At 36.5% G+C, this 11,087-nt stretch overlaps 2 protein-coding genes across 4 annotated transcripts in view; both read left to right on the top strand.

Annotated features, from left to right (window-relative positions):
• Positions 1-9,101, top strand: part of LOC107740449 (mucin-15-like) — a 14,403-nt gene extending 5,302 nt beyond the window's left edge. Inside the window, exons 2-5 of one of the 2 annotated variants that reach the window (XM_016552893.1) lie at positions 3,708-3,863; positions 5,845-6,652; positions 7,841-8,020; positions 8,168-9,101. In XM_016552893.1, the coding sequence (XP_016408379.1) occupies positions 5,860-6,652; positions 7,841-8,020; positions 8,168-8,289 (1,095 nt within the window). In that variant the 5' untranslated portion in view covers positions 3,708-3,863; positions 5,845-5,859 and the 3' untranslated portion in view covers positions 8,290-9,101. Of the gene's footprint in view, positions 1-3,678; positions 3,864-5,844; positions 6,653-7,840; positions 8,021-8,167 lie in introns of those variants that run through there. The other variant, XM_016552894.1, reaches the window with a different exon arrangement.
• A 730-nt stretch (positions 9,102-9,831) lies between these two features.
• dis3l (DIS3 like exosome 3'-5' exoribonuclease) overlaps positions 9,832-11,087 on the top strand; it is a 14,058-nt gene continuing 12,802 nt past the window's right edge. The window contains exon 1 of one of the 2 annotated variants that reach the window (XM_016552886.1): positions 9,832-10,016. In XM_016552886.1, coding sequence (XP_016408372.1) covers positions 9,872-10,016 — 145 coding nt within the window. In that variant the 5' untranslated portion in view covers positions 9,832-9,871. The remainder of the gene's footprint in view (positions 10,017-11,087) is intronic. The other variant, XM_016552887.1, reaches the window with a different exon arrangement.

The following is an 11,087-nucleotide window of genomic DNA, read 5'->3' as shown; positions in this document are numbered from 1 at the left end:
TTTCGCTTTCACAACGAAACAGCGTCACACACCGCGGCCTTGAGTGAGCGGAGGCCGCGGGGCCTAGAGTGAGCGGAGGCCGGCTTGAGTGAGCGGATATCGTCCTCTTTTGGAAGACCAAACAAAGTAGTTTCGCTTTTACAACGAAGCACACAGCGTCTTTACGACATGGCGGCAGCGGGAACAATACTACAGTGAGAATAAAAGTTACGCCTTCTTTCTTTGTGTGAACATTTGGGCGGCGTTATGCAAATCTTCCCACATAGTGACGTAGACATGTGGGGGCGTGTTAGAACGAGGCGTTTTAGGTAGGTGTGGCTGACTCTTAACTTTTATAAAGAATATCTCTTTGGATTTGAGACTTTAGTCTTTACAGATCTTCTTTATGCACCAAGAGCTTGTAACACTCCAAAGAGAAAGGAAAAAATGAAATAATCATTAAAGGGGTCATATGATGCTAAGTCATCGAGTCATTTATTCATTAATTTGATTCGTTCAAAAGGCTGATTCATTCAGGAGTGAATTAAATGGTTCTTTATGAACGGTCCATTGAATCATTAGGCTTGTTTGACTTGAAGCGGATCATCACCATCAGACCGATCGGTGTGTGACATCAAAGTACTGCAAGAGCTTTAGAGAGCAGACGGCTCCTTATGCTTTTGAATCGCTGGGAATTAGATGTTTTGTTTCCAGTCAAGACTTGGAGAAACTTATTCATGCTTTTATCACCAGCAGGGTGGACTATTGTAATGGTCTCCTCACCGTCCTTCCCAAGAAGACCATTAGACAGCTGCAGCTCATCCAGAACGCTGCTGCCAGAATTCTGACTAGAACCAGAAGATCTGAGCATATCACACCAGTCCTCAGGTCTTTACACTGGCTTCCAGTTATATTTAGGATTGATTTTAAAGTACTTTTACTCGTTTATAAATCACTCAATGGCCTAGGACCTAAATACATAGCAGATATGTTCACTGAATATAAACCTAACAGACCACTCAGATCATTAGGATCGAGTCAGTTAGAAATACCAAGGGTTCACACAAAACAAGGGGAGTACGCTTTTAGCTATTATGCTAAATGCTATTATGTCCCGCAGTTGGAACCAGCTTCCAGAAGAGATCAGATATGCTAAAACATTAGCACATTTAAATCCAGACTCAAAACTCATCTGTTTAGCTGTGCATTTACTGAATGAGCACTGTGCTACGTCCGAACTGATTGCACTGTATTCTATGTATAATCAATTTCTATTCTTAACTGTTTTAATTAATTTAAAATACATTTTTAAATCATTTTAAAAGTTTAAACAGAAGGTTAAAGTAAGTGATGTGAAGGTAATGAGAATGTGGGCAAAGAAAGACAAGTTTGTTGGTTACTCAGTTGAAAGTAGGACCTCTGAGTTCTATTTGGTTTGTGTTTGGTTTATGATGGTCAAAGTAGGGAGTGAAGTACTGGAATAGTTAGGTATTCTGGGAGGATTTTCCACTTAGTGAGGAAGAGGTTGAACAAAGCTTGAGAATGTTTCTTTGTGTTAAGAGCACATCACTAACAGTAGGTTTTTAAATTCCTTGTTTTTATTGTTGGGATTATTTTTTAATGATTATTTTACTTACTTTTATGTAAAGCACTTTGAATTGCCATTGTGTATGAAATGTGCTATATAAATAAAATTGCCTTGCCTTGTCTAAATGATGTTGCTCCTATCATAACAGCTGTGGTCTGTATGTTTGTCATGATCCCTGTCTGTGTTTCCCGTGTCTGTGTCCAAGGACTTTTAGTTTGTAGTTTTGCGTCCAAATTGTTGCCTTGTTCCCCTCCTTTTTCCCTGCTGCTCTGCTTCCTTGTTTGTTGTCATGGACACTCATTGAACCACACCCATTTCCTTGTTAGTTGCCCTGGTTACTGATTAGTTAATTGCTTCAGCTCTATGTATAAATAGTCCTTGTGTTTCGCTTGTGTTTTGTCAGTTGTTGAATGTCTGTGATGGTTGCTCTCTGCCCTTGCCTGAGTTTCTTGCTGTGCCCATGTTGGATTACTTGCTGTTTCCTGGATTTATTGAACTCCTGCACATAGGTCCTCAGTGTTACAATGTTAATGAAGTTGAGACACCCCATTGTCTGAGTTTGTTCACCCACACCCATTCTACAATCAAACTATTTGCTCAGGTTGTGATCATCACAAATAGTGCAAATAGAAGAATTTAACTGCTGACTTTCTTCTCTATAATAAATAAGCCATTTTGGGAAATGAGCTTGATCAAACATCTACTGTGGAGTGGAATCTGGGTCAGTACAGTCTGTAGTCTCTTACAAAGGGATAGTTACTTACTAATAATAATTTAAAGGTGGACAAAAATGCTTTAAATTATTCAACACCTCAAAAAAAAAAGGCTGGTTTTAGCTAGCTGGTTGTGGTAATATGTGTGATTTAAGGGCTTATGGCCATTTCTGCAGGCCCAGCTTGGCCTGGTTTAGAGACCAGTTTAAACTATGATTAAGCCAGCTTAAAACAGAATGTAAGATTTTTGTATTTTCAACAAGGCCTGTGGGTAATTCTTATGAGCAAATTGCATTACAAATGTCAGAGCTTAATTTTTTTTCTATTTACCAAACCAGACATTATATATATTTTTGTCCTGCCACAAAACAAACCATTTTTATTTTTGTTATATAGTCTATAAATATATGTATTTTTTTAATGAACGTTATATTTTATTTACGTTTTCTTTTATTATTTTTTTTTAGCCTACTAAAATAAAATTTACAAAACTTTTCTTTCTTTACAAAAAGAGAATTTTCAACAAGCTTCAAAATTCTACAGCTGTAATGTAACTATAATTTCACAGTTTTTGGAAAACAATGGCATATATTAAGCATAACATTATCATCCTTACAGCAGGCCATCACTATTGTTGATACTCAGTATGTTAACATTTTGGAACTGAGAATAAGTATGATAATCGTAAAAAAAACAAAAACACCTTTGATAGTACCTTTAATATGCTGTACCTGCCATTTTGCTGGCCTGACAAGTGTAGCATTAACTTACTACAAAAATAAGTAATAAGCAAATTAAATATGTTACTTTTAAGTAAGAACAATCATGTAACCGCTCCCTACAGAACAGAAATAAATTATAATACACTGCCCTCTGCTGTGCCATTATTGGAAGAGCAAGTCATCTGGCCAGTGTGCCCACTCTACCAGTAAATGATATTTCACAGGTTGTTCACAGATATTTTAAATTCAGGCCCATGATTAACCATTAGAAACATAAACTATTCCTCATAAAGAAGTACAAATGTTTCACCACCCCAGTATGACATTGTTAAAATGTCATACTATGACCCCACTATACGACAAAAGACAGCCTTATGATGCATATGGTCATCGGTCATGTAAAAATAGCATGTGTCTTTTGTTACTGGAGGAAAGCTGGTCTGAGCAACCTGTGTGTTGCCATGGACACAGGGCATGGGAGGAATGCTCGGAGGCCCAGTGTGTCAGGTGCTCCTCCCTTTAGGGAATTTTAGTTGTTCAAAGACTTCAAAACCTAGCTCCAGGGTAAACCTGTGTACACTGATGAGGTGTGTATGACTGACGTAAGAATGGAGATTGACGTTGAGTTTCAGTCCTATTTACAACTGACGCACATGAGTGCTTTATTTGCATCTAGGAAGTTTGATGGAAAGGTGTGGTTTACAGGTGCAAATTCAGGAAAGGCCAGTTCCCAGGTAGCCACAAGCGAGACAGATCCCTCCCCTTGCCTCTTGTCTCTGGATGTACACTCTCTGAACTCTCAAACCATTTCACTTCAATCTGCCTTGATCATCTCACCCGAGTCCAACAGGCAGCGCTCAGGTAGGTACACAGTTTTCATTTTTAATACATAGAAGCCTATTGAGGAATGTTGTACTGCTTTAAAATTCATCTGGCCTAGTTTGGTGTGAAATGGAGAGTAGGTATTAGATGTCAGTGGTATGAAGGCTACTGAAATTTTTATCTATTGAAGGAAGTCATGATTACAAATAACTGAAAAAATAAATTACTTTTGGGATGTTTGACGAATGGTGCCACATACCTATAAATTATACATATTAGTATGTTTTTATGGATCCACTGATGACCTTCTATCTAATAAACAACGAATCAAAAATGTATTCCTTAAACAAATGTTTGGATTATATGTTATATTGTAGCTTAACCACACATGTTTCTTCTCAGTACATTGTATTATGGACATCATATGACTGCTGTATCACACTTCCACATAAGAGATACCACATAATCAGTGCTGGGAAACCTGTTCTGGCACATTCTTAATAATCTCAAGTTTATTAATAGAATATTTTCCTCCAGGAGGGAATGAGAACTGTCTAAAATGGTGATATTTTACATTTCCAATTTAATAGACATGTGCTTGAACTTTTTTCCAAATTGGCAAATTTTCATATTTACTTGTCATGTTGCCTCAGAATAATGCCAGCAAACATAAAATATAATAATAATAACTGACAAATATATAATTCATAAACTGACCATAAAATAAAGAACAGCAGAGGGTTACTATAATTGATACAATCATTTTATATTAGTTGTAAGTAATACAAATAATTACGCAACTAGAAATCAGCATGTGGTTCAGATATGACATGCCAGATTAAATGTTCTATATACTAAATACACACAAAAACAGGACACAAATGTGGAGCCCAAGTACTCTTTATTCCTTCAAACCCTTTCATTTCTGTAACATTATCACTGTTTAATTATACTGTTGTTGGTGGCCGGCAATAATAGATGATGGCAGATGAACTGGACAAACGGGAATAACTGAAGTGACGATGGAAATAGTTACTCTGTTAGTCACATGTTAAGTGTGGGTGCGTCTGTTCAACAGCACATCAAAATATAATATATATACCAATTACTGACATTATCATGCCACGTCTGTTTCATCATAGCATATTATTTAAATATTTATACAAATATTTTCATGAGCATCACTTTGTTCTTTGTGTTTTGTTTTGTTATAATTGCCCTCAAAATGTGCATCTAAATATATTTTGGGTGTGTACATTGTATACCATACACAGAATACAGAATATTGTATGCTCACCTTCTGTTATTGCAATGTACTGACATGGTTGAATGGTGTACATTACACTTGCATCAAGAAGGCTTAGATACACTTCAGTGAAAAGGATTTTCAGAGGTTTCTGAGAAAGAACACTTTCATTTTGTATAGAGAGACGTCGTAGGTTTCGCTTCTCCCAAATGTTGATTAATTTTGGCAGCATTTATCTTTGGATATCATGCCACATCTATGTCTCATCAAATCATAATTTTATTTAAGTATTAATACAAGTATTTGTATGAACGTTGCTTTGTTCTTTGTGTTCTGTTTTGTCATCATTTCACTCAAAGCGTGCATCTAAATATAGTTTGGGTGTGTACATTGTATACCATACACAGAATACAGAATATTGTATGCTCACCTTCTGTTATTGCAATGTACTGACATGGTTGAATGGTGTACATTACACTTGCATCAAGAAGGCTTAGATACACTTCAGTGAAAAGGACTCATGGGAGTGGAACAAAGGGCTGCTAAACAGAGGTTTCTGAGAAAGAACACTTTCATTTTGTATAGAGAGACGTCGTAGGTTTCGCTTCTCCCAAATGTTGATTAATTTTGGCAGCATTTATCTTTGGATTGATGCCTGCATGATGTCTACGTATGCAATATAACTTATGTTCCATTTAAAATAGTGGAATATTTTCGGCATGTTTTTGTGATATACACATTCACTCCACACAGTAACATGTCTTATTTTGGCAGGTAGAGGAACCAAATATGAAATTGCCACTAGGCATCACACTTGCACTCCTCTTGATTCTTCAGACGTTTCAACAAGTGTCCACCCAGATACCTGACAACTGGAAAAGAAGTGATGATACTACAGACAACAATGGAGAACAAACATTTAGTGAGGAAATAACCACTCAATCAAGTAAGGAAAACATACAAAGCAATGAGGATGCGCAAGCCAAACCAGAGAGCAGTTCAGAAAATGAAGGACAAACATTTGGCTCAATTTATTTTGGTCAAGAAGGAGAGCAGAATTCCACACAATTGGATCAGAGCCCTGAGCAGTCTGTTAGTGACACAGAGGAAGCTAGTTCGGAGGGTCCCGTTGCTACAACACCACCTCCAATGATTGCACTTAATTCAAGTTCTGAGCTCTCAGATACATCAGCAGAATCCAATGAAACACTGACACAGGACACAGCCACAAATACCTCCACACAAGAGCCAGAACACACAAATGAATCTGCTCTTAATGACACATATACCACTCCACAACCTGAGACTACCACAGCAGAGAGCAGCCATAATGAATCGGGTTCTGGATATTTGCCCTCAGATGATGTACCCACCAACAGCACTACTAAAAGTCCAACTACCACAACAAAAGATGAAAGCGTCCAGAACCAAACTACAGTGAGTCCAACTGAACCACCAGTATACACAACTACAACGGCAGCAATTCTACCTGCCTTCCCTGAAGACGTCACGACTCCTGCCCCAGTGGATACAGAATTAAACCAGACCGAACCTATTGACACCAGAGAGAATTCTGAAAGAGGTGAGACTCACAAATCAGCATTAATCAAGCACTAATAATCAGTTTATAAAAAAGACTGAGAAGTTTTGTCATTTGATACATCAGTACTTTTTTTTAATGAAGCAGCACAGCTTTGATAGTTATAAGAAATGTTTCTTCAACACCAAATCAGCATATTAGAATGATTTCTAAAGGATCATGTGACACTGAAGACTGGAGCAATGATACTGAAAATTCAGCTTTGCCATGACAGGAATGCATTTCAAATACATTAAAATAGAAAACAGCTATTGCAAATAATACAAATATTTTGTTTAAATATTGCAGTCTTGGTGAGTGTAAGAGATTTCTTTCAAAAACATTAAAATATAAATATTGCAGATGCCAAACTTTTGAACAGTAAGTGTTAAATTGATATGATGATAGACAAAAATATTTGACTGAAATAGAATACTCACTCCAAATCTGGGTCACTGATAGTGTTTTGACCTTTAATAAGCATTATTTCACTCTCCAGTTCCATAGCACAAAGATCACACAAATCTTTTTATTTCATCCCTCAAGCTAACCCTCATTCTTAGCTTCTCAATTCAGTCATAAAAGACATATTTGCTGCTGTTCCTCCAAGTTGGATTGGATTTCAGTCTTTGTTTGTCCTCTGCTCTGGGCCAGAGTGTCTAGTTACTGACACCTCACTTCCCTCACAATAAGAGTGGTGTTCACCCTGCAGATATTGGAAGGGGCTCCTTTCGGGGTCAGGTGTGGACCAAGAACATGTGACAAAGAACACCTGACATTGCTGGAGAACAAATTCCATGACCTTTTCAGTGAATGTGACTCTAACCAATCTGTGTCCAAACTGCATTCTGAACTGGACAAAAAAAAAGTTATATTTGCATGTGCAGAATTATTTTTATATGTTCAGAATCAGATTTTATGGTTTTGGCCTGAAGTACTGTATACTAATAAACTGCAGGAAAAATGACTGGCTTAAAAAAAGCTCTTTAATAATTGTAACTTTAATAATCTTTAATCATTGTGAGACCTCTGATGGTGTTGGTCTGAACTGATTCATGACCATTTTTAAGCATGCAACTTCATGGTAAAGGCAACCGCTATATTACTCAATCCAAAATGTGTTTTTTTTAATCGCTAATGTAGTCAAGGGTTGCTTCGTTGTTACAATAAACATCAAATATGTCTTTACAGGTTTATCTTCAGATGTTTCAGATGGTACCGAAAGCAAGAATGGGCAGGCATGGACCATCGTCCTAGTCATTGGGATTGTAGTGGGGGTCCTGGCCTTGGGAGCATTTATCTTCCTGAATCGAAGGAACAGAAGAGATTTCTCGCACAGAAAACTGGTGGAAGAGATGTCACCTGATCCAGGTAATATAAAACTCACCTGTCATTATTTGCATCACTTTGAACCAAGATCCATGTGAATATATGTGAGGGCTTCTATGAATGTAATACAGAATCATTTTTTTCACTGTGATGCACTCATTCATATCATTTTTTCTCATTTTTTCAAAGTTCTCTGTCTGGATAACAGTGAACCACTAGACCTGAAGTTTGATGGATTTGGTTACTACAACCCAGGACTACAAGGAGACAACATCCAGATGACCAACTTTCCACAGGGACGTTCAAAATGAGAACAAATCTGTGATGCCAAAGACATTTATTTAATGTTGCACCCATGTGAAGACAAAAGGATGTAATTAAGAAATCATTGTCATTTTTAAAGTGATTTGCCAAATCAATCACAAGGCAATTTTACATAACTGAACAATCAAAACATTTTTTTAATGTTAAGTAGTGTCTTTTGTTTGAATGTTTCAGACTATCTGAAGGAACCTAAATCTGAAGAATATTTCTATACTGGGCACTTTTTATTGGAACTGCAAAGTATTGGATTGTACGTCTGCTTCTTATTGTTCAAGAAGGTTGTTTACTTGACATAATTATTCTATCATGTCAAAACCTGTATATGCAAAATGGTGGAAATTATCAGCATTATGACACAATTTCTCTATGCACAGCAGTGAACTGGGAGAACATCTATTGGCTTTTTCCCATATTGAATTTTCAGACACAGGCCTAATACCTTTCTTCTGAGCCTATAATATTTGACCATTTTTTAGTTTACAAAAGCTCTAAACTAAATAGAGAATAAACATGGCAGTAGGTTCTCAGATTATTATAAATAATAAAATGATAAAATAACACTTGTCTCCGTGTTTGATTATTGTATAATCAAAATATTATTAAGGTAGGCCTACTTGAAACAGTGTGAGCTTGTTTGCGTCCTCCAGTCCTGTAGATGACCCAGGTTCCTATCAAACATAAAAAACACATTTTGACAAACATGGCAAAGAAGAATGGAGGAACCTGGCGGGGATGGTTGTTATAAACTGTCTGATTTGACGAGAGCGGTTGGCGACACTAGGGTGTGACTGGAGCAGAGATGGAATTTTACAAAGTTTGTTCAGAATACAAACAAAAACCATTATCTCTTTTGTATGGATTCCTGCACATATAGGGATAGAAGGTAATGAAGTGGTGGATCAAATAGCGAAAAAAACATTAAAACATCCAGACATAGAATTTAATGTTCCGATGAGTAAATTAGAAATAAAAGGGCTAATTAAAAAAGCATTAAAAGATATATGGCAACGTAAATGGGATGGTGAGAATAAAGGACGGCATTTATATAATATTCAAAAAACAGTTGGAAATGAGAGGAGAATTTTTGGGAATAGAAAGGAAGACGGCATAATATCTCGCCTTAGAATTGGACACACTGCACTTAATCAATCATTATTTATTATAGGAAAACATGAGTCTGGACTTTGTGGTAAATGTGATCTTCCTGAAACAGTTGAACATATTTTAATAAAATGTAAAGGATATGACAACGAAAGAGTACAACTTACAGAAGCACTTCATATAGAAATAAATCAGATCTCACTTCAGAAATTGTTAAATAAAGATGTGACTATAGAAATGTTTCACATATTATTTAAGTATCTCAAAGATACAGAGTTAATAAACAGGATTTAAAAAATCACTACTAATTTTTTATTTTTTTTTTCCTTTAACGTCAATGCTCCACACTCCATCCTAGTAGGTGGCGGTAAATGCACCTAAAGCTGGTTTGCCAACCGCCATAAAACGTCAAAGAAGAAGAAGAAGAAGAGGAACCTGGCTGTTGAATGTTACCAATAGTGGTTTATTATGGAAGGTCCGCTCATGATTAAAACCGAGAAAGTGTTACATTTGAACAGCTCAAAGGGTAGAAAGGTCCGTGTGGTTCGGGAGCACTATGTGAGGGAACAGGTGCCTTGTGGAAGCCCCCTTTGTCAAGCGAACTGTCATAACGGTAGGGAGAACATGAGCCAAGCATCAAAAACAACATGAAATACGTTTCGTGTTTATTATCATTATATAATTAATTATTATTATAGTGAATGGATCAGTATACCAACAGAGCTAGGTAGCTAACATCAGGCAATTTTAAATTATGTGGTCTTTACATTCTAAAGTGAACTAGTTATAGCTTTACGAATTGTTAACTAACTAACATCGACTCAGAAATCTTTGCCATTTGGCTTATTACAGTATTTATTATATATATATATATATATATATATATATATATTGGTGAGTAAATGTGGTATAACACGCCCTCTGGAATGATATCAGAATCGATCATCTCATTTAGGTTGAACTTATGTATGTAGATGTTAAGTAATGGAACAAACGTAAGTTTACATGTGGTCCTACTTAACCCTTTATTCAATGACTTACCTTAGAGCAGTGGTTCTCAAACTGGGGTACGCGAACAAAATTTTGAGTTTTGGCATTCATTTAATACACCAACTTAAAGCAACATTAAAACCGAACGTATTTATGACAAGCAAAATGCCGCTTCTAATGTAAAAACAGGAAAATGGGAGTGCCGTAAACGGTCAACTACGTGATATCCAATCAGTTTACCTCATCTTTAGCCGTCAAAACTGACTGCATCCACACAAGCAGCGTGCATGTGATAGGATGGCCGCTGAATATGCTGCTTTAGCAAATCGCGCTGCTGTTCAATGTATCTTTATTAAAGTAGATCTTAACTTAATAGCATGAAGAGCAAATATTTACACGCACTGTACATTGAGATCGATTTATACTCTCTTCGATAAAGACACATACCCTGTGCGAGTTATTGTTTTCATGTTTAAAATACGAGCAAGAATGCAAATTTCCCGGAATATCCAAAGGATGGCAAATGTGCCATTAATTTTTACAACAGTTCAACAAAAAAGGTAATATTAAGTGAACATTTTACATTTGAAATGTAGCCTACATTTTAAACAATCATGTTTGTTCTATTTTGCAACGAAATAATAATAGTGCCAACGGAATCCATATCATCTGGTGTGCGTCTCCAAGCAACATA

This window comes from Sinocyclocheilus rhinocerous, unplaced genomic scaffold (genome assembly GCF_001515625.1).
Source record: "Sinocyclocheilus rhinocerous isolate Xijiao unplaced genomic scaffold, SAMN03320098_v1.1 scaffold225, whole genome shotgun sequence".
Classification (NCBI taxonomy): domain Eukaryota; kingdom Metazoa; phylum Chordata; class Actinopteri; order Cypriniformes; family Cyprinidae; genus Sinocyclocheilus; species Sinocyclocheilus rhinocerous.
This window is presented reverse-complemented; position numbering and strand designations above follow the sequence as displayed.